Source organism: Dermochelys coriacea, chromosome 7 (genome assembly GCF_009764565.3).
Source record: "Dermochelys coriacea isolate rDerCor1 chromosome 7, rDerCor1.pri.v4, whole genome shotgun sequence".
NCBI lineage: Eukaryota > Metazoa > Chordata > Testudines > Dermochelyidae > Dermochelys > Dermochelys coriacea.
The window spans coordinates 61,729,937-61,753,747 of NC_050074.1; the positions used below are offsets into that span (position 1 = coordinate 61,729,937).

A 23,811-nucleotide genomic window follows, 5' to 3' on the forward strand; every position below is an offset into this window, starting at 1 on the left:
ACTCGTGCGTCATTACTTATGCTCTTAAAGTCTTAGTTTTACGGTTTTATCTAACCCAGTGTGTATAAATTGAAGTGTTCGGGTAACTATTTATTTAAAGTAATCAACTAGCGTATTATTCCTTTAAAACAGTGGTTCTCAAACTTCCTTTTTCGTGGACCACTTGAAATTTGCTGAGGGTCTCTGTGGACCTTTTAATGATCTTTCCAAATGTTTGTACCATTAGCTAACTATTGTAAAGCGCTTTAGATAAAAAATGCTATATACTTTTTTTTGTTCTACAAATACAAGCACACAATTCATATTTTAGCATCAGAAGTCTTACCTTTCTAATGCAATGGATGTACCCTCTCTCCCCTGCTGCGGCAGCCCCTGAGCCTGGGGCTGGGAAGGAGCAGGTGGCCTCTCAATGCCAGGCAGCCCCTGAGCTGGGGAAAGTAGCCTTTCTCTGCCCGCTGCAGCCCTGCATGTCCCAAATTCCTGCCACCCCCTCTTTTCAGCCCACTACCGCCTCCCACCTACCTCCTATTGCCCCACTAGGCCACCACCTCACCTTACATGTGCATCTTCTCCAAAGTCCAGGCACCTATTTAGTGGAGCCAAGCCTGTGTGGCTCCTCTAATTATATGGGTGGCCCTTCATTCTCTTGCGCGCAGCTGCCCAGGTGCGCACCTTAGAGGGAACTATTTGCGGACCACCTGAATGGAGCTTGCGGACCACTTGTGGTCCACGGACCACAGTTTGAAAACATATGCCTTAAAGGAATAACAGACTTAATATACTTGTAGTGTCTGAAAAAGGGATGGGCAGTTCAAGACATACATTTCTGTGGGAAAATCCAAGACTGGGTATGTTGGGGGGGGGGGGAAGCGTGAAGAGGGGGTCACCCTGCAGTATCACTGAGGCTGGTCAGAGCCAGGATGTAGAGCTGGCTGGCTGCGGTCACACACAGACTCAAGGTGTGGCTTGCATGCTGGAAGTATATTTGTGAGCAGCCCAGGTGGGAGCTACTACAGCAAGGCATTGTAAGGCACCCAAGGTTCAAGGGCAGGGAGACACGGGAAAAAGTGGTGTTTCACCATAGCAAGGTGCCAGTACAAATATCTTTGGCAAAAAGAGGTCAAGGGCAAAGATGCATCTCATTCTATTTCAGTACCAGATTTATCCGCATAGTCCCTCTCAGCACCAGCGTGCTCAGGAAACTCTACCTCAGCACCTCCTTTGTCAGCTCTGGCAGTATTAGCTAAATCCTCCTCTACATAAGCAGCTGCAGTCACTGACAAACTGTTAGTATGGAGGGGGTCAGTTACAGCACCCTTAGCACAGATGCTGCTTAACAATAATTTTATAGCTATCAAGAAATCCATGGGGTCTGACCTATGCCCCAGCCGGTGACCAGTCTCTTGAGAGTGATCCTTTAATATGCTAGACCCAGAGCCAGTACTAGGCATAAGCAGACTAAGCAATTGCTTAGGCCCTAAGCAGCTCAAGGGCTAGCACCGCCTTTGGCTGGGCCCTAAGGACCTACACAGTCCCACCAGGGTAGGCTTATGGTCTCCAAGATTGGGCCTTTGGCTCCAGCGATCCCTGTCCCTCTCTGTAGCTTCCCAACAGCAAACTCCTGTGGGAGGCTTGTACTATTCCCCCTTCAGAGTGCAATGCTCTCGGCAAGTATATGCAGCAACAGTGTTTTGAAAACAAGGTAATTTTTCCCCCTTTTATTCTCCAGCTCAGTTTGCATATCCCACTGCCAGGTTTTCCTGCTTTTAGGTGTCAACTCTTCAGTCACTGGGGATGACAGAGGGGTGTTGTTTTGCTGGATCCTTTGTTGTTTTTGGGTCAGTTTCAGAACGTTCTTTGCTGACCCAGCTATTCCACCAGATAGTTAGCTGACCCATGTACCTCCTGTGTCCTGGGCTGTTCCAAAAGTGGTGTTAACCTTTTTGCCTCCATTGAGTAGCAATGCACAGTACACACGGGAATCTCCCACTTCATCACATCACCACCAACAGGTTCCTTAGTGTGGAATGGCATGACCCTGAGGTCTGGTGAGAACCAGTCTTCAATCCTGGAAGCTACCTCAGTTTTGGTGCCAGGCTGATGCCTTCCTCAGAAAGCAGCAAGGGTTTGTGTGATGAAAAGTTGTCTGCATCAACATTGAAGTACAATTAAGGATGCGAGTCCCACACACATCCTTCAATCTCCTATTATGGCTCCTGCATTAGAGATTTCCTCATCCAAAAGGCTGACTCCTCTTCACCCTCACACACAAGTCTTCCACCAAAAAGGAAAGAAAACAAGACTAGGGAGGGATATGGGAAAGACCCTCCTATTGGACCTGAGGATGTTAATTCTCAAACTTTCCTTGGTTTCCTCCCATTTGATCAAATGTCCCTTTCCCGTATGGTCTGCAACCATGGCCATATTGGCTCTCATGGCCACAATGTAAAGGACAAATTCTCCTGCAACATGTATCCTCTATATGCAAGATTCATGAGAACTTGCATATAATCACTCTCCTCATTAAGTTCAGCAAACAGAACAACAACAAATTCCAAATGATATAGAAATATATGTTCATCAGGAGAATTCTTGGATCTTCCACTTTGTTCTTTGGTACCCAATGAAACCCTTCCACAGGCTACCCTAGTGTCAGCTGATGATTTAAAAAAAAAAAACAACTCTCGAATGACTGAAGTGCATGGGGGGGGAAAACGTAACCCCTGGACATTCTTTTGAATACAGTTCAGAAAAAAACCTATCAGCTGTTTATAGTCTATAACCAACATCGCAAAGCAGAGTTGCTCCATCTATTAGTGAAGGGATATTGGAGGCAGCAAAGATCTTTAGATGATCCTGCCTTCATTTCAGCTACTTCAAAATGTGCTGATTTTTTATATTTATGTATAAATAAACAAATCAATCAAGTATTGTCAAAGGTTTTGAGTAATTTTTATACCCTGGCTCCATCTTCTCTGGTGGTGTTGCCACCAGTGAAAGATCAAAACAGTCAAGGAAATCAACTCCCACTGAGAAAGCACCCAAAAGCCTGGATCTCTAAGAAAAATCTACTCTTCGGTTGCTCTGCACGTCAGAACAGCAAGCGATCAAACCACGCTAATTAAATAAGGATTATCTGCAATGGGATAGACTGTCAGATTAAGGACAAATTACCCTCAGTTTAAGACAAATGTAGAATAAATATGAAATTAAAGTGTTATCTTAAGGAAATGTGTTCTAAAGAAAAGCCCTGACTAGCAAGTATGAGGCAGGCCGCGAAAGTGAGTTATAAGGCCAACAGGAATGGAATATGGAAGATATCTGTGACACTCTATACCTCGGGGGAGTGCCCGATAACCCCCCATACTCCTCATCTATATATAATTTGCCTATAAAACATGCCATGTGAGGTACTGGGGAAAGGTTATGATCTGCTGAAAACTCATTGTTCCAGCTAAATGTGTGCATCATTAATGCATATAAAAATGTTGTATGGTTTTCACTAAAATATGCTGTGGGTTTGGGAGGTGCCCATATAATAGCTCTTCAGAGACCTGACAAGGGAGGTAACAGACGCCCAGGTGGGTGCCGAACAGACATTACCAGCCATTGTCCAGTAGAGGAGTTACAATTCCATGACTCACTCACAGGAGACACACCTGGATATTGCTTCACCTTGCCCACCAGACTTGCCTGGACTTGTTCTCCAAGCACATGGGCTAAGGGTATAAAACAGAACACAGTGGCCCGATGCTTGGCCTTTTCTCCCCCTTTCTCCCACCCCAATGCTGCAAGCAACAAGGAGACTGAGAAGACTGAAGACTCCAACGGGGAGACAGTACACAGGTTTCAACTTTGAAACCTGTGTAATATGGACTGCAATATCTAGTGGGGTGAGAAACTGCTTGATCTAGATGTTGTCCAGTCTAATGGAGATGAGTTTACACTGCGTGCTTATATATTTTATTTTGGTAACTACTCTGACTTGTTGCCTATCACTTAAAATCTCTCTTTTGAAGTCTAAACTTGCTTTACTGTTTATCTTTAGCAGTGAGTTTGCCTGAAGCATTTGGTAAACCTGCTCAGGTTTACAAAGGCTGGTGTATATCCACTTTCCACTGATGAAGTGGGGAACCAATGAATAAACCTGCACTGCTTGTCTTGAGCAGTGCAAGACTGTATATTCCTGAGGCCCAAGGCTAGGAGCTGGGGGGCAGGATTTGGCTGGAGCCTTTGTGTGATTCATGAGTGGCTTTGGGAGCATTCATTCAATCTAGCTGGGTGTAGGGTTTCCACGTGCCGTTGTGCTGAGTGATAACAGCGCCTGGAGGGGTTTCCTGCTTGTCACTAGCCCAGTATTGTGAGAGACAACCCAGGCTGGAGAGTTAATGGGTCATGGCGGTCCCACAGTCCCAGGCTGCACCTTGGAGATTCTGTTCATCTGGTTCCCCCTGAGCTCTCCCAAAAAAGCCTCTAACCAGCAGGGGTCTCTGCAAATGGTTTTAAAACAACACAAAGAATCGGTCTTGATGGAAGTTGCAGTCGGGGAGGTTTAGGTTGGATATTAGGAAAAACTTTTTCACTAGGAGAGTGATGAAACACTGGAATTCATTACCTAGGGAGGTGGTGGAATCTCCTTCCTTAGAAGTTTTTAAGATCAGCCTTGACAAAGCCCTGGCTGGGATGATTTAGCTGGGGATTGGTCCTGCTTTGAGCAGGGGGTTGGACTAGATGACCTCCTGAGGTCCCTTCCAACCCTGATATTCTATGAACTAGCTGGAACCTTCCCACCGCACATGCCAGTGTTATCTTAAAAGGAAAGCTTATGCAAACCCTCATGCAATGAAAATCTGTTGGTCAGCAGGGAGGAGGGGAAGAAAGGCCTTGGGGGGGGAAAAAGGAGGTTGTAAATATAGTCTGGATTAAGATGGGAAATAAGGATGAACTCTCTCAAATTGGTGTTTTAGCTGAAGTCAGTAACTGACAATCACTTGTTCGTTAAAGGATATAAAATTCAAACTCTTGAGTTTGTGGCTAATACCTGCCTGACCACATTGGGGATGATCAACATGAGACTAAGCACCCCTGGGTTTAGAACATTTATAAGCATCCTGATCAAATGCTTATAAATGTTTTGTTACTGTTGGATGCAGTAAATTGCTTATTTAAGCATGTTTAGAACTGCATAAATTCCATTTGGCCTGTGGATTCAATAAAGGAATTTATAGCTAAACTAGTGTTGTGGTAATACCCTGTATAAAACACCTCCAACAAGTTTAAATCTGTAAAGAGGATCCACTGACTGCTAAAATCTCTCCAAGCAGCATTAGATGCTAGTTCAATGGCTCCAAGTGCTGAGCTGCAATGCTCATTATGGTTATTTATAACAATTTTCCTGAGAGAAGTGCAAGCAACCATTGGCTATTTACCATTTAATAGTCAGAATTTATTTAGCATTAAGGCTGATGAGTCTCTTCATTGAGACTCGAGACCCACACTCAGATCATACGATTTATATAATCCTATTTTCAGGAAAAAAAAACGTTTATCCTCAATCTTCCCTCTCTAGTATAGACAGAGAAACACTCCAATATGAAGAGAAACGTTCTCATAACTGAGCAATCAAAGATCTAGATATTGGAAAAAAGCTAGTTCCACTACCCTTGGACTAATCTACAAGGACTAATCTTATACCCTTCTACTCCACCCTTTGGTTCCCATCTGTTGTATTTAGAGGAGGCTTGGATGGCGATCACCACAGATCAATGAGTTCTTCAAATCAGGGACAGTTACACCATTCAATTTCAAACCTTGCCTCCTTCCCACCCTCTTCCCAGGTACCATTCTAATGCATGGCACTCGTATGAGAAAACAGACCACCTAAATCAAGCTAGGTGCAATAGACTGAGTGAGTCAGGAGTATATTGGGAAAGGTTTCTATTCTCAGTTTCCTCACCCCTCCAACCCCCCCAAAAATGGGGCTTGCATTCAATTCTATATCTCAAGAAGCCCAACGACTACATACAGCATATGGAATTCTGTATGCTAACTAACTTCAGTTATTCCTGCTCTAGGTCCCATGGAATGGTTCATTACCCTCAACCTGCAAGATGCTCATTTTCATGTGTCAATAAATACACACCTAACTTTTATGGCTCCACTGCATCGTTAACAGTTCTTTTTTTTTAGAATTTTAATCACCCAAGGGTGTTTACAATATGCCTAACAGTAGTAGCAGCTCGTCTACACCGACAAGGATTGCACATTTAACCTCTAACTGGCTTGCGCATGTGCATGAGGAAGGTGTAGGGACAGGAAATCACAAATGCAGGTAATAGCAATCACAAGGAAAGTGATTTCTTCTCCCCTCCGCCATCTTGGATTTGAGGATTAATTTAAAGTTGAATCTGATTCCATCCTGATCTATAAAGTTCATTAAATTCTCTTAGATTCAGAAGCAGAGAGAGCATTCCTCCCACTGGACAGATTCCTCAAAAAAAAAAAAATCAAAAAATCCACTCCTCCACTTCTGTACTTGACAAGGATATGTCTCAAACTTCTAGGCCACATGGCTTCATATATGTTCATAACTTCATTTGCCAGATTGTGTGTCAGACCACTTCAAGCTAGAATCAAATACAGTTTGCAAATCAAGACTCCACATGTCATTAAATGTGCGGATTCCAGATTAAATTCTAACATCTACGGAATGGTGAATGATAGGAAACTTATGTGCAGGAATTCAGATTGTCTCCTCTGTGTCAAACTCTAATTGATTAATCCAAGATGGGTTGGGAAGCATAAATAGATCAGCCTCATGAATTTAGGTCTCATCGAGAATACACAATTTACAAGAATGTGCTAGAATTTCCAAGCCAATCTCATGCATCTTAAAAGCGTTTTTACCTATATTCAAGGATTTTTCAATCCAAGGTCTCTCAGACAATTTCACAGGGGCCTATTCTATAAATAGGCAGGGAGGTGTGATATCAGACCTTCTTTGTCAGGAAGCCATAAACTTTGGGAATGGAGTATTAAGAAGTGCAGACAGCTCTTCACTTCCCAGGAGTCCAGTGGCCGTACTAAGCAAGAAAATATGTCCCATGAGTGGGAATTAAAAAATTGATTGAATTTTCCAAGAGGAGGGCTTCCCCACAAAGACTTACTCATGTCAAATTAAAACAGGAAAGTGTCTGATATTTTTGTTCTCAAGCAGGAAAGAGTCCAGAATCTCTAGCAATTGCCTTCATTATTTGTTGGTCACACCATCTGATGGATGCTTTCCCTCTGTTTCCACTAAATCCAAGAGTATTTTGGAAAATAAGGCAAGAAAAAGCTTGAGCTATATTGGCCGCTCCTACTTTATCCTAATCCATTTTGGTTCTCAGACCCATTGCTATTGTCAAATCACCAATTCATTATGCCTTTATGAACTGGAAGTGTGATATCACTGTCTAATTCTTTACCTAAACCCAGCCTCATTGAATATCACATCCTGGATAATATCTATATGTCCTTGGTAAAAAGTTTTCTTCAGAACAGGAAGTTATCCACATATACTACAAAATGCAAACCTTTTTCATTATGGGTGACATCTTAAGAGGGTTACATTCCACACTGGTGTTCTAGTCCAGTTATTTTAATTACTTATTTTTAAAGCACTCTGAATTATCGATTGCTTCAGTCAAAGTCACTTGGCTGCTATATCTGCATTCCTTACTCAGAGGGAAGTTCAGTGTCCCCTCCCCGACCCCAGTCAGTGTCTAGATTTGAGAGGGCTTGTTCATATTTTTCCTTCTGTGCGAGAGAGCTACACCATGGGTCTTTTCTTCACTTAGATCCTCCCTTTGAGCCTTTATCAAACTGTCCAATTCCACTGTCAATGAAAGTGGCATTCTTGGTAGCAGTTACATCAACTAGTAGAATAATCAAATTGCAAGCCTCATCAATAAATCCTCCTTGCAGAGTTTCATATGGGTAGGGTAAGTATGAGACCACACGGATCTTTTATTCCAAGAGCATTGCCAATCAGTTTATTAACTTACTAGCCTTTTTTTCCAAAACCTCATACTACTTTGTCTGAATTTAAATTACATACTCCAGGTATGAGGAGAATGCTATTTTATTATCTACACAGAACTACATCTTTTTCATTAAGCTTTGACTTGTCATTGCTAACGGGAATAAATCCAAGGGGATGGCTTTCATCTTACAATCAATACCCATTGTGAGTTTATTAGAAATGCTTATGACATTAAGTAGTCATCCTCCAAACATCTGAATTCACTCCACCAGAGCACAAGTCAAGTCAAAATTGCAATACTGGAAATCTGTGGAGCAGCTATCAGGTCTTCAGCTTATACATTTAGGAAACATTTTTAGCAACCGCTTCAAGATTTGACCCTGTTTCTGAAGGGAAGTTTTGCAATATTTTTTCCAGATAATTCCTAGCGGGTGACTGCTGGCTCATCACCATAAGCGGGATCCACAATTACAGTGAAGAAACAACTATTACTTTACTTTAGAGTAAATTTTGGTTCTTCAAGATGTTCTGCATATGTAGAGCCCATGACCTACCCTCTGTCCCCAGTGCTTGGAGTCTTGTAAATAAGGATCCTGGGGGGGGCAAAGGAATTGAGTGGTGGTTGGAGCTGCTGTGCTATTTAAGCCCTTCGGGCTGGATGGGAGTTCAAGGGCATAGAAGGTACATGCACAACCCCTCCTGAACATTACTAGTGAAAACATTCTGAACTCCTGTGTGGGGGTACATGGATACCATAAACAGGATCCACATACGCAGAATATCTCAAAGAGCCACAGTTCCTACAAAGTAAGGAACCATTCTTTTTTCCAAGATTCAATCTTATAAAAGTACAATTACTCTGTAACCTTATCTTTGTAGGATTGTCATTTTAATTAACATTCCTTATTTCAAATAGGATTGTTGATATTCAGAAACTTTTAAAAGTCAGCATTCAAGTGTCCTTATTAGGACAAATGTATTATGTAGTCAATTTATAACTGCTTGGTGTCTAGTAACTCATCCTCTTTACTCACCTGAAATTCCCAGAACCAGAATGGGTATAAGTGAGATTAAGAAGGGCTTTTGCTTGAATGACAGCTGCAATAGATTAGAGTCGTATGTTTAACCAGCATTACTTTATATAGTATTTATTTTTTTTAAAGTTCCTGGTCCCCATGTGTTCAACATCTAATTAGCATTTTTTAAAACCCATTGGTAATCACCTTTTGAGATGTCTTAATTTTTTAAATAAATTGTATTTTTAAGGATGCTCTGAAGTTGTTGTTAATCGGTAATTTAGTGTGCAAAACAACCCTTTCCATTATCTGTCTTTTTCCATAATGGAAATCATAACCTGTGTTTTGAAATAGAGATTTGTACAGTATTTCATCTACCAACTGACAGGTTTTTTATAAGGTATTTACACGCAGCCTCAATTCAGTCTGTTTCCAGACCTGATTTACTCCATCACTGGCAAGACTCTACTAACACAATTGCCCAGACCCTAGTAACACAATTACAGAGATCATTACAGTATTAGCTGTTGAATAATCACATTTCCTTTGAGGACAGAAAGTTTCATCATGAAAGCTGGAAATCCAAGTGACTCATTTGGAAACAATTTAAAAAAAAACTTCATGTCTAATTCCATATTCCTGGAAAATGTGAATGGAACTGCATCTTAAATAGAAGTTACATCCAAGGAAGTCTGGTAAAGAATGCTGTGGGAATGTCTGAGGAAATTTACTATCCAAAAAAAGGGTCAGACATTGTACTGGAGAACTAACTAGACAGTGGTATTCTCAAGATCTTATCAAACAGATTTTCATATTCTTTGTAGAATTGGGGACCAATCATGCAGTGTGCCAAGTTGTCAAATTGAACCAGTACGATTGACAATTAAGAGAACTCGGTAGTTAACAAGATTTGCCCATTAGGAAGCCAGAAATCTCATCCTGTAGCCCTTGGGAGATTCTCCCCACTGCCCAGCTAACACTCAGAAGCCATAAAAGCACAAGAGCAGCGTGGGGCCCATGCTGCTCCCTTCCTAAGAGACATTCTGAGAGCAGGAAGAGGTGTGTTTGTACAGTGTCAAAGAGCCACAAAGTATTGAAATGCAGTATAACAGCCTATAGGTAGCCATAGGGAGGCTGTGGTAAGTTAGAGCAGCTTTGGGAGTTGCTTTAACTGATGCCAAGAAATAGTGCTGGCCTGCAGCCATTTCAGAATCTGAGTGGTGCAAGGGTGAAATAAAAGCACTTCTATCTCCTTCCTCCTCCATGAGGCACAGCACACAGTTGGACATCTGACCAGTTTCAATGGCACTCCTGCTCATATGAGCAGAGGCAGAAGTACTTTTAGAGCTCTGCGCAGATACAAATTTATATCTGCCATCAGCCCTGTCCTCTGGCATGGCTGTACAGACAGGAGACACAAACAGCTGCACGGAAGGGATGGAGGTGGTTCTGGGGGGCATATGGGAGAAACTGCTGGGGTGGGGTGCTGGCTCCTGGGAGCAGCGGCCCCACGTTCAGCTCTTTTCACTGCTGCAGTTCCCGCCAGAGCCCTGTGGTTCAGCAGATACTGATTTATAGCCACAGATAAAACTTTGTATCTGCGCAGGTATCTAAGTATTGGGCCTGAAATCAAGTTTGTACAATAATAAGTGCTACGGGGCTGCCTGGAAAAGAATTTCAGAGATCTAAAGGAGACAGCTACAGAATCCTTACTTTTAAAACCTTTTTAAAAGATCCAGTGTTTAGAAGAGAGATTTGTTAAAAGTATGTGGTGGTTTATCCACTGATGCATCCCTTTATTTAAAAAACAAAAAGAGACATGAAGTGATTGGAAAAAGTATTCCAGGGGAAAGGGTGGGGAAAAGCAGCCAAGGGATCATAAGAAATGCTGATTTTAAAGTTAGCCTTCCATAAGTTTCTAGGTTGTAACTAGAACAAGGTTGTAACTGGGAGGCATTTAGGATGTGTTTCTAAGATGTATTCACAAATGAGTCCAAGCAGAAAAACAGTTGAGTTAGGTTACAGTGTCTATTAATACCTAAGAAACCTTCTCAGGTACTGAAAGGACAGGGATGACAGCTGTGAAGGAATTTGTTATGGATGTGGTAAAGGCAGATCTGTATGAAGGAGTCATGTTTGGATAGAGATAGAATGGGATGGATTTTGAAGAAAATATGGGGAATAATCCCACAGTCGGCAGAAGCCTGCCTAACTTATTCCTTTTTCTCCTCCAAACATAAAAGGAAGGAGAAAAAATACAAAATAACGGAGTAAGTAGTTCTAAAAGGTGATGTGGGTTGCTTGTTTTTCTGGGGGAGAAAATGTTCTTGCGTATTAAATTGAATTTAAAACCCACTGAGTTGCAAAATAGGTAAAGACCAGTTTAGGATCTTTTAAGATGTATTTTCCTGATCTTGTATTGTAAACAACATTAAACATCCCAAGTCCCAGAGACTAACAGGAATTCCAATATCCATTTGATTCACTTTAATCAGTGTCTTTTACCAGAGCCAAAGCTGTTTCGTTTTTTTTAATTAAAGATTTCATCTGCTGCATGCCAGTTTCAAGTGTTAAAAGGAGACCCTGTAAATGATCACTCCATATCTAACCTCTCAGTCCTCTTTCTCAAAGGAAAGCTGTGCAACACCTTCAAAAACAAGCCTGGGAGCTTATATTCATAACCAAATATAATTTATTCAATAGAGACAATGATGGTTTCATTACAAGAACCTATAACCCATTAATTCTCCTTTGTCCTACAACTGCAAAGGTAGCAATTGCCTGCTTCATTTTGAGTGGTTTCTTGCAACATGTGCTAACTCCTTATGTTTAACCCTGTTTCACCTTATATTTAGCCATGAAACACTGATTACCTTTCCCACACCTGAAGAACAACTCTGTAGAGTTCAAAAGCTTCTCTTCCACAACAGAATTTGGTCCAGTAAGAGATACTAACTCACCCACCTTGTCCCTCTGTAAATCTGGCAGTCCAAAACCAACTTTGTATTCAACAGGTTCCACTTTGTTTATGTATGCGAGTGAAATCTTGCTACATATCCTATTAAATGGGCAAGGCTAGGGGTTAAAGGGAGAACAAGAGGGAAAACTGCAACATTTTAAATGGGGAAGTTTTTAATTCTGGGTTCTACCAGATATTGCTCCTATGAATATCAGCCAATTGTCACACCAGCACTTACTATATGCCATTCATACTTCTCCCACCTTCTTTCCCACAAATAGAAATCTTACAATAAAAGAGTATGCAATTGCTCAGTTATTAGAAAGCATGAAAAGGTAAGGAAGTTTAAATGTCTTTGTCAGAGTTTCAGGATAACTGCACCTGTTTTCCCTGATCAGGTCTCAAGCACTCACCTGTCTCCAGGCAGGCACCCTGGTCCCACTCCCTTTTGACTGGGGAGTTTTAAAAGGCTGCACAGCTCCCAGCCTTACACTGATCTCCCTGTGACGTTGCACTCCATATGGAAATATGTTTTTGTGAATATGATGTAACTAGAATGCTTTATGCAAAATATCTCTTGTAAGGCATAACAAAGGTTATAAACTACTGAATATATTCCTCCTATTTGTATACATGTATCATTCTTGTATCTGAAGCTAGAAATATGAAGTATAACTCTGAGGTCCTATTATAATTATGCAAAGTGTGGGCCATTAATGGTGGTTTAGAACCTTGATGGCTCCCAGTGACTAGGACAATTGGTTGTAAATGGTTTATTTACCTGCAAGCCTTCCTGTGTACGTGTGGGCCACCCCAGGAAAAATGGAGACTATAAGTCTTAGTGACATGTGACTATGTCACATGATCCTGGAATCTATCTTTGTACTTTTCCATTGATGAGGCAGGGATAGAGACAAGCATAGACAAGATTCCTGCCTTGTGCCAAAGCTATAAAAAAGGGATAGCCAGTCATATGAGAACCCCTGCTTACAACTTGACATGTCTGCTGGATCTAACAAAGACTGTATCAGGGAAAAAGATTGGGCCCAGACTAGGAAGGAGTCTAGTCTGCAAAAGCAGTTTACCAGAACCTCTTTAAGGGTGAGATATTACCTGTAAGCAGCTTCTTAATATAATAGGCTTAGACTTGTGAGTTGTTTATTTTGCTTTTGTGACTGACTTCATTTCATCTGTTACTTGAAACCACTTAAATCTTACTTTTTATACTTAATAAAATCCAGTTTGTTTGTTAATAAATCTAAAGTGATTAATACCCAGGGGAGCAAACAGCTGTGCATATCCCTCTATCAGTGTTATAGCGGGCAGACAATTTATGAATTTACCCATATAAGCTTTATACAGAGTAAAACTGATTTATTTGGGGTTTGGATCCCATTGGGAACTGGATGTCTAGGTGCTAGAGACAGGTAACCTGTTTTAACTTAAAGCCTGCAGCTCTGGGGGCACGATCCAGACCCTGGGTCTGTGTTGCAGCAGGCTCATGTGTCTGGCTCAACAAGACCAGGTTCTGGAAGTCCCAAGCTAGCAGGGAAAACGGACTCAAAGTTAATTTCAGCACATCAAGTGACATTCCCAAGGGGATCTCTGTGACCAAACCAGTCACAATCCCCAGCAAGCCAATCTGTTTAAAAGCCAGCACTTGTGCTTTGCTTTTTCTCTGAGCGCTATGAACAATGTATTGCCAGCAGTTACAACACAGCTCTTTTTAAGCAAGCACATTTACTCTTAAGGTAAAAAAGCATTACTGAGACAACAAAGTGAGATGCCCATTTAAACACAACAGGAGTTGTTACCCATCAGTCCCCCCAACCCTTTGCAATGGTGGGGAAGAAGGGGGGAGCCCTTCAAGACAAAGTCCTGTCCATTTGCTAAAAGGAAAGCCATGAGTCTGTTTAAATACAGCCTTTTATGCCAATAGCCCTTCCTTTGTCTGTTGGTCTCTGTGGAATCAAGTTTGAACCAGTACATGCAGCCTCTGCCAGGGGCGGGACCTCTGTGGAGGTGTTTACAACCTAGCTGATGCAATTGCCCTTCCCTGTTTTCTGTTCCTGGAGCTGTGATAAGCCTCCCTTTGGAGCTGAATATGTATCGCTCTGAGCCAGGGATTGTCAGCTTAATACAATATGGTCCCCAAAGACACTGCATGGGATGTAGTATCTGTCAGCATTATTTCCCCCCCCTCCCAAATTCTCACTAGCTCAATTTTGGACTCAAACTTACAAGGTCCCTAGTTTCTCCTGCAGAGGTGCTATCCATTCTCAACCATCTTTGGACCCACTTATCAGGGACAGGTCTTTTGTTTCTACCTACCATTCCTCCATCTTCAGTTCATCCCTCCATAATGCTCCCAGAAGCAGAAAATTAACACTTACCACAAGGAAAAGTTTAGCATCAGGCTCCTCTCAATGCTCAATTGCCTCTAGTTTAAGCACACCACCGATTTCCTGAGGAAACTACAGTCCATTGGTGATCTTCCTAAAAACACCATCCTAGCCACTATGGATGTAGAAGCCCTCTACACCAACATTCCACACAAAGATGGACTACAAGCCGTCAGGAACAGTATCCCCGATACTGTCACGGCTAACCTGGTGGCAGAACTTTGTGACTTTGTCCTGACCCATAACTATTTCACATTTGGTGACAATGTATACCTTCAAATCAGCGGCACTGCGATGGGTACCCGCATGGCCCCACAGTATGCCAACATTTTTATGGCTGACTTAGAACAACGCTTCCTCAGCTCTCGTTCCCTAATGCCCCTACTCTACTTGCGCTACATTGATGACATCTTCATCATCTGGACCCATGGAAAAGAAGCTCTTGAGGAATTCCACCATGATTTCAACAATTTCCATCCCACCATCAACCTCAGCCTGGACCAGTCCACACAAGAGATCCACTTCCTGGACCCTACGGTGCTAATAAGCGATGGTCACATAAACACCACCCTATATCGGAAACCTACTGACCGCTATTCCTACCTACATGCCTCTAGCTTTCATCCAGATCATACCACTCGATCCATTGTCTACAGCCAAGCGCTACGATATCACCGCATTTGCTCATTCCTACAACTACAGTACCCACCTGCTGAAGTGAAGAAACAGATTGACAGAGCCAGAAGAGTACCCAGAAGTCACCTACTACAGGACAGGCCCAACAAAGAAAACAACAGAAGGCCACTAGCCATCACCTTCAGCCCCCAACTAAAACCCCTCCAACGCATCATCAAGGATCTACAACCTATCCTGAAGGACGAGCCATCGCTCTCTCAGATCTTGGGAGACAGACCAGTCCTTGCTTACAGACAGCCCCCCAATCTGAAGCAAATACTCACCAGCAACCACACACCACACAACAGAACCACTAACCCAGGAACCTATCCTTGCAACAAAGCCCGTTGCCAACTCTGTCCACATATCTATTCAGGGGATACCATCATAGGGCCTAATCACATCAGCCACACCATCAGAGGCTCGTTCACCTGCGCATCTACCAATGTGATATATGCCATCATGTGCCAGCAATGCCCCTCTGCCATGTACATTGGCCAAACTGGACAGTCTCTACGTAAAAGAATGAATGGACACAAATCAGACGTCAAGAATTATGACGTTCAAAAACCAGTTGGAGAACACTTCAATCTCTCTGGTCACTCGATCACAGACCTAAGAGTGGCTATACTTCAACAAAAAAGCTTCAAAAACAGACTCCAACGAGAGACTGCTGAATTGGAATTAATTTGCAAACTGGACACAATTAACTTAGGCTTGAATAGAGACTGGGAATGGATGAGTCATTACACAAAGTAAAACTATTTCCCCATGGTATTTCTCCCTCCCACCCCACCCCCCACTGTTCCTCTGATATTCTTGTTAACTGCTGGAATTAGCCTACCTGCTTGTCACCATGAAAGGTTTTCCTCCTTTCCCCCCCTGCTGTTGGTGATGGCTTATCTTAAGTGATCACTCTCCTTACAGTGTGTATGATAAACCCATTGTTTCATGTTCTCTGTGTGTGTGTGTGTGTATATAAATCTCTCCTCTGTTTTTTCCACCAAATGCATCCGATGAAGTGAGCTGTAGCTCACGAAAGCTTATGCTCTAATAAATTTGTTAGTCTCTAAGGTGCCACAAGTACTCCTTTTCTTTTTGTATTACAGGATATTTACCATGCACAAACCCACTAGATAAGTCACTATTCTTTCCATAACTTTTTCAGCACATAAACCAGATGTTGCAGAGGCGATGCCAATTATTGGTTTAGGTTTTGTAAATACTTAAACACATTCCCCACCTCCAATGCCAAGCTAGTAGATTTATTTCTTTTAAACATTTCACCTACAATGTTTATAACTGAAACATTGCTGTGTTGTGGCTAGTTCATGAGAACCGGAAATGGACTAGAAACTTATTCATCTAAAGTCAGAATAAATATACATCTTAAACAGCAATTAGATTATCAACTTCTCCCACTTTTAATAGCATTGCTATCAGTATCAAAGTGACAAGCTTCTGTCACCCTTATTCATGTTGACTAGCACCATACTCATTACAGACCTATTGATTTTTAGAGGCATTACTCCATGGATGAAGTCCATTGCTGTGCAGAAAGGACAGTAAAAAGCCACAGTGCCATTGAAGTGAGTTGTATTTTGAGGGATGAAGTGGAATTCACATGGTGCATAGATCTTGTTCTAGCCCTCTGGACACCAGTGGACTTCACCCAATAGGAGTTAGGATCGCAGGATTAAAAATAAAAAACACTTTTTTTCATGCCTATGTGGAATTTTCACGTATCTATGTACAGATAGATGGGAATCTGCTTTTGCCACTTTTCCGAGATTAAGTATTTTCTGTTACAAAATACAGAGCATATTACAGAATAAATCCTTGATTTTTAGGAGTCAAAGCCATTTGAATTCTGTTTTGGTAAATGGAACAGGTTGTATACTGTTCTTAGCCTGTTACTGTAAACAAGATTATTTTTCTGTTACATCTCAAGTCTTCCTTTCACTTTGTACAATATCACTCCTATCAGTTTTAGTGGCTGCACTTGTAATTCACTTACTTTAATTCTATTTTGCATGCAGAGTAGCTTTTCCTTCCTCCAATACTTTACACCACTCTGTATGAACCTACATTTCTATATGGATCTGCATATTATTATGTATCCTGCACTCAGCCAGCTTCTTCCATAAGCTTTTTAAGAGAGAGAAAAAGCCTACCTCTTGCATTGGTTTTTGGCTCTTGGGCTAGCCTTGTTGTCTTTATAAAATTCATAGTGCATTGCATTTAAATGGTTAGTAATGCAAATGAATTTAACTTAAAGGTTCCATTTTTCTCTCAATGTACATAAATGATTCAGTAAAAAGATTCTTTACTATTAAGTTGCTTTATATTCAACACTTTAAAAGACTAAGGCTGGCAAAGGATCAATCACATGATAAACTAATTGTGCGATAAAGAATACCATTTAAATATTTTTGTATGTTTTCTACATCTTCAAATATATTTATTTCAATTACAACATAGAATACAAAGTGTACAGAGAGAGGTATTTACAGGCCAGATGTCCCTTCATGCTTCAACCACCATTCCAGAGGACGTGCCATGCTGCTGCTGCTGCTGCTTTCTCCTCGATTAATGCTCCAAAGCAGAGTGGACCAATGCATGTTCATTTTCATCATCTCAGTCAGAAGCTATCAGCAGAAGGTTGATTTTTCTTTTTTGGTGGTTTGGATTCTGTAGTTTCCGCATCAGAGTGCTGCTCTTTTAAGACTTATGAAAACATGCTCCACACCTTGTTGGTCTCAGATTTTGGACAGCACTTCAGATTCTTAAACCTTGGGTCTCAGAATAGCAGCCGTGTTAGTGTGTATTCGCAAAAAGAAAAGGAGTACTTGTGGCACCTTAGAGACTAACACATTTATTTGAGCATAAGCTTTCATGAGCTACAGCTCACTTCATCGGATGCATTGGGTCGAGTGCTATAGTGTGGCTTTTTTTTTTTTTTTTTTAAAGAAATCTCACATTGGTACCACCTTTGCGTTTTATCAAATCTACTGTGACAGTGTTCTTAAAACGAACATGTGCTGGGTCGTCATGTGAGACTGTTGTATGCATAATGCGTGTAAAACAGAGTAGGTGACATACAATTCTCCCCCAAGGAGTACAGTCAAATTTAATTAACGCATTTTTTTTTAACAAGCAACAGCATGGAAGTAATTCCTCTGGAATGGTGGCTAAAGCATGAAGGGGGAAACGCAAGGTATGCATGTACCAGATATGCTAAACATTCAACACCGGCTACAAAAGTGCCATGCAAACGCCAATTCTCACTTTTAGGTGACATTGTAAATAAGCAGGCAGCAGTATCTCCCATAAATGTATACAAACTTGTTTGTCTTAGCAGTTGACTGGTCAAGAAGTAGGAGTAGACTTGAAGTTTTACATTGTTTTGTTTGAGTGCAGTTATGTAATCTACAATTGTAAGTTACACTTTCATGATAAAGAGGTTGCACTACAGTACTTGTATGAGGTGAATTGAAAAATACTATTCAGTGCAAATTTGTAAAAAATATAAAGTGAGCAGTGTACACTTTGTATTCTGTGTTGAAATAGAAATCAATGTTTGAAAATGTAGAAAAACATCCAAAAATATTTAATAAAATTCAATTGGTATTCTATTGTTTAACAGTGTGATGAATCGCAATTTTTAAAAACATAATTAATTTGAGTTAATCATATGACTTATCTGCGATTAAAATCGACAGCCCCTCTATTTTGCTACAAGTAACACCTGAGAAACAACTGATAAAAATTCTGTTCATCTTAATGCATACTTTGCTTGCTTCATGTACAGGGCAGTACTTTGACTAGTAAATGTTTATCTTAATTTGTATGGGCCTAGAAACAGGGGAGAGAACACTCACTTTAAAACATTACAAAAACTAAACATTGGCAGGGAGACTCAGGAGCAGGTGGAAGTCCTTTTAAAAAAAAAAAAAAAAAAACCCCCACCCAAACAAAAACCTAAAGCGACTACATTGTATGCTGATACAGTTCCTTTAATTAGTTAGAACAAGTAAGAGTAACCCCTTAAGTTGATAGCTGGGATGAAAGATTCACGACCACTTTAAAGATTAGTACTACTGAGAATCACAACTGTGGTGTATTCAGTTCAACAGAAGAAGAGGGAGGAAAAAAAGTACATCACCAAAAAAAAAGTGACAATGGGTTGGCTGTTGGCATATGTTATAGTAACCAACAATAACATGGCTGTTTACTAATACAAGTAACCCTTGTTGTGAGCAAAACGGAGGAAGGACAGTCTTGTAGTTAAGGCTCTGGGATTCAGAAAACACTAGTTCCATTCCCAGGTCTTCTACAGACTTTGCGCGATTGTCAGCAAGCCACTTAGTGCCTCAGTTGTGTGAAATATAGGAATCAATCTCCCCCCCCCCCCCTTTTTCTGAGATGATAAGTTTTTTATAGAAGAGCAACTGTCTCAACATCTGCACGTTCAGCTCAGAGTACAGCGGGTACCCACTCTGAGCTGGAGCCAGTTGGGGCTACCGGGATGGAACACAAAGCAACAACAGACAAGGGACTAAACACAGAGAGCTGACTTTAAAACTAGTATTAAGGCTGTGTACATGAGGGACTCTTACAAAGAAAAATTCTTACTGATGCTACCACTGGTGAAGACTGCCCTGCTAGGAACAATAATGACAGGCAAGGTGCTAGGAGCTCTTTTACATCCATCCATTAAATCTTCTTCTCAGAGCAAACTTCTCATGGTCCTGAAAAGGGCTGCTAAAAACTGAGCTGAATATACTAGTGCTCCCAACATCAATGCAATTTAACAGATGTTAGTTAGCACGGGAAACCTTCAGAAAGTTTCCCCAGGTGTATACAAGATGCACTTGCAGTTAAGCGACTTTTAATACTGGTTCAACTGCACCAATTGCTGATAAATCATCAGCAACTGTTAAATTTCCTAGCATAGAAAAAGCTTCAGAGAAATCGAGTGTTAAGATATTGTTCCCCTGAAAGTTCATAAACAACTAAAAGCAAAGCCAGAAAGTTATTTAGAACCACTAAAAAGATGCAACAAACCTAGCTAACCACATGACCATACTATTGTAACTCCTCTCCCATCTTCCTGTTCTCACAGCATTGCTCATATCACTTATTCAGATGTATGTAAAATTTAGACTAAAACTTTTGCAGTGCAGGGGACATGTATTTAGTTATCTATAATGGGCCTAGAAAACTTAGCTGCTTTATAAATAACGATAAAGTAAACTTTCACCATAGATCTTGACATAACGGACCACTTTGCTTTAATACAACGTTAAGTTTCCTTAATATCAAGCTTCTTGATTGCACTGTTTTTGAAAGATTGTGACTACTTCTGTGAAATACACATGGGTGTGGCTGTTAAAAATAAGTCTTTAAACTGACCTTTTCTCTAAGAAAGTCCTTACTTGAATTCTGAAGACTATTAAAATTGAAAGAATTTGCTTTTCTATGCACATTTACTTCTCACTCAGGTAGAATTTGCTTTTCTATGCATTTATCTCAGAGCAGACAAAAACAAAACACTCCACATAACTCTCAAATGAACTTTTAAGCACACAGTGCAAACCAAAATGTACTTCTGTCCCACACAAGTCTAGTGTTTTTATTTCTAACTTATTTGTTAAAAATGAGAGATTCTGAATAAGTAAAGTCTATTAAGAAAATTAACCCCAAATTGCGTGTGTGTATGTATACACGCACACACTCCTATTCTCAGTTTTAAAAATCTATAATAAATGAGAACCTGAATGATGATAATTGTGATATCACAATTAAACTCTGAAACAAGCCTATTCTTGAGGAAAGAGGTTTCATACAACGATTGAAGCATAAGAGCCGAGACGTATTAGGACAGTAACAACTCATTTTCTCTTACAGCAAAGAAAGCTTCCACGATCCAAAGCTAAATCAGTATAGTAATAAAGATAGTTCTTATGAGTGAAATCCAATCTGAAAACCAAAGGCTCAGTACATAGCAAATTAAAAGAGAATCAGACATTAGATCTCATTACAGCACAATTTATGGAGGAGAGACAGGAACAGTTACATCAACCTATTCTGAAGGATGACCCATCACTCTCACAAATCTTGGGAGACAGGCCCATCCTTGCTTACAGACAGCCCCCCAACCTGAAGCAAATACTCACCAGCCACCACACAACAGAATCACTAACCCAGGAACCTATCCTTGCAATAAGGCCAGTTGCCAACTGTGCCCACATATCTATTCAGGGGACACCATCATAGGGCCTAATCACATCAGCCACACTATCAGAGGCTCCTTCACCTGCGCATCTACCAATGAGATCTATGCCATCATGTGCCAGCAATGCCCCTCTGCCATGTACATTGGTCAAACTGGACAGTCTCTACGTAAAAGAATAAATGGACACAAATCAGACGTCAAGAATTATAACATTCAAAAACCAGTTGGAGAACACTTCAATCTCTCTGGTCACTCGATCACAGACCTAAGAGTGGCTATCCTTCAACAAAAAAGCTTCAAAAACAGACTCCAAGGAGAGACTGCTGAATTGGAATTAATTTGCAAACTGGATACAATTAACTTAGGCTTGAATAGAGACTGGGAATGGATGAGTCATGACACAAAGTAAAACTATTTCCCCCTCCCCTGTTCCTCAGACGGTCTTCTCAACTGCTGGAAATGGCCCACCTTGATTATCACTACAAAAGATTTTCTTCCTCCCCCTCCATCCCCCTGTGGTAATAGCTCATCTTAAGTGATCACTCTCCTTACAGTACTTGTGGCACCTTAGAGACTAACAAATTTATTAGAGCATAAGCTTTCGTGAGCTACAGCTCACTTCATCGGATGCATGCTCTAATAAATTTGTTAGTCTCTAAGGTGCCACAAGTACTCCTTTTCTTTTTGCGAATACAGACTAACACGGCTGTTACTCTGAAACCTCTCCTTATACTGTGTATGATAAAACCCATTGTTTCATGTTCTCCGTATGTGTATAAAAGTCTCCCCACTGTATTTTCCACTGAATGCATCCGATGAAGTGAGCTGTAGCTCACAAAAGCTTATGCTCAAATAAATTTGTTAGTCTCTTAGGTGCCACAAGTCCTCCTTTTCTTTCTATCAACTGAAATGCATTTTAAATTTTGCAAAGTTAAAGGAGTTGCTTAGTGAAACTGAACTGGGTCTCCCTCAGACTTTGGGTTTTTAAAATTTTTCCATTAAAAGGAATTTAACCAGACAGGAACCATTACCTAGCAAGAGTGGAAGCCCTAGAAATTGACACACAAAACATCCCCCACCTTCGATTTCTCCAGAACTCTCTCTTCCTACAAAAAGAAACCCCCCCCCCGCCCCCCTTATGTGGCTTGACGACAGCCACGGCTCTGTTAACATAAGTTCTTAGCACTTCAGAGCCACCACGCACTTCGCAAAGCTTGACTAATATCAAGGTAATAAATTCTGAGGAACAGGAGTGGGAGGAGTGCGCGGGACTTTCGCGGGCGCGCAAGTGTACGCAGAACCAAGAACTATCAATATCTTTTCCGTAAGTCTCAGCTCCTCCAGCTATCCCAATAACCTTTTAACTTACCCCCCCCCCCCCAAAGGCAGTAGACGATCCGCCCCCGAATTCCGGGGCGAAGACATAGTCACCTGCAGATCCCCGAGCCACCGGCTCCCGCTCAGAACAGCGACCCCGCTCCCCCAGAAACAGCGGCAAATATGGCTGTGAGGACCCCACCCGGCCCAGGCCTCCTCCCCCAGACACACGCACAGGCGTCCCGGTGACTGCCTTCATCCGTGCAAGACGGTATGTTTGAATCGCCTGTGAAGCTGTAAGAAATCTCGCCACGCTGGAGCCGCTTTGAGTTTGGCAACCCGGGCGTTAGCATCTGACCTCGGCGGCCAGTTAAGTTAAGCCGGGTCATTATTTGCATTACAAAGAAGGAGGGAATTTTTGTATCAAATGCGCAAGGCGATATGATTCTCCAGCAATAAAGGCTGTGGCACTGATTCAGCAATGGCCACGTTATTTGAAAAGTGGGTACCCCGCTCTTGACCAATTCTTGAATCAGGCGCTCTGTAGCCCACTCAGCTCCCTCCCCCCCCCCCCCCCGCCGCCGCGGCTGGCTGCTCGTTGCCCGGCTCGGAAGCTGAGCTGCTGCTACCAGAGGATCGTGACCAGGCCGGGGTTGCGCGCCTGCTAGGTGCGCTGAGCATGAAGATGGCAGCGGAGGAACCACAAGCCAAGAAGCCCAAGCTGGAGCAAAACCACCTGAGGTAACAAATTAAAAAGCGAGCGAGCACGAACCGCAGCTTCACCCCGAGAGCGTTTGCATGAAAACGGGCAGCAGGGAGTGTTGGCTATGAAAGGGCTCTTTTGTAAATCGCTCTCTGCCCCGGCTAAAGGTTAACACGTGCTGTTCAACTACACTGCAGCCTGGAAGTCACCCCCAGCAGAGCTGAACAGACCCAGGAGAACAGAACGGCTATTGTGTTACCGTGCAGCTGGGGGTACTTGGGCAGCCTCTGTGCGGCAATACAATACAACAATTTTGTGTGTTTGTGCGTAGTATTCAGTTACCGGCTTTTCCATAGCCGGCGCACGTTGTCAGTTCCTGGGTTGCTTTCTATAAAATGCAGTATATCCAGCACAGGCACTTGAACACTGGGGTAGGCACAGATTACTTTGTAGCGGTTGAATATGTTGTTATAGGATT

The 23,811-nt window shown here is 41.7% G+C and overlaps 2 protein-coding genes across 6 annotated transcripts in view; one reads left to right on the plus strand and one right to left on the minus strand.

Moving 5' to 3' along the window:
* The window catches only part of AP3M1 (adaptor related protein complex 3 subunit mu 1), a 48,736-nt gene extending 25,698 nt beyond the window's left edge, over positions 1 to 23,038 (minus strand). For 2 of the 3 annotated variants that reach the window (XM_038408744.1, XM_038408743.2), the window contains exon 1: positions 22,745 to 22,844. The gene's annotated coding sequence lies outside the window, so the exon portion shown is untranslated. Of the gene's footprint in view, positions 1 to 22,744; positions 22,845 to 22,916 lie in introns of those variants that run through there. The other variant, XM_043519909.1, reaches the window with a different exon arrangement.
* Positions 23,039 to 23,244: 206 nt separating this feature from the next.
* Positions 23,245 to 23,811, plus strand: part of ADK (adenosine kinase) — a 553,898-nt gene continuing 553,331 nt past the window's right edge. For 2 of the 3 annotated variants that reach the window (XM_038408746.2, XM_038408753.2), the window contains exon 1: positions 23,245 to 23,371. In XM_038408746.2, coding sequence (XP_038264674.1) covers positions 23,310 to 23,371 — 62 coding nt within the window. In that variant the 5' untranslated portion in view covers positions 23,245 to 23,309. The remainder of the gene's footprint in view (positions 23,372 to 23,811) is intronic. The other variant, XM_038408749.2, reaches the window with a different exon arrangement.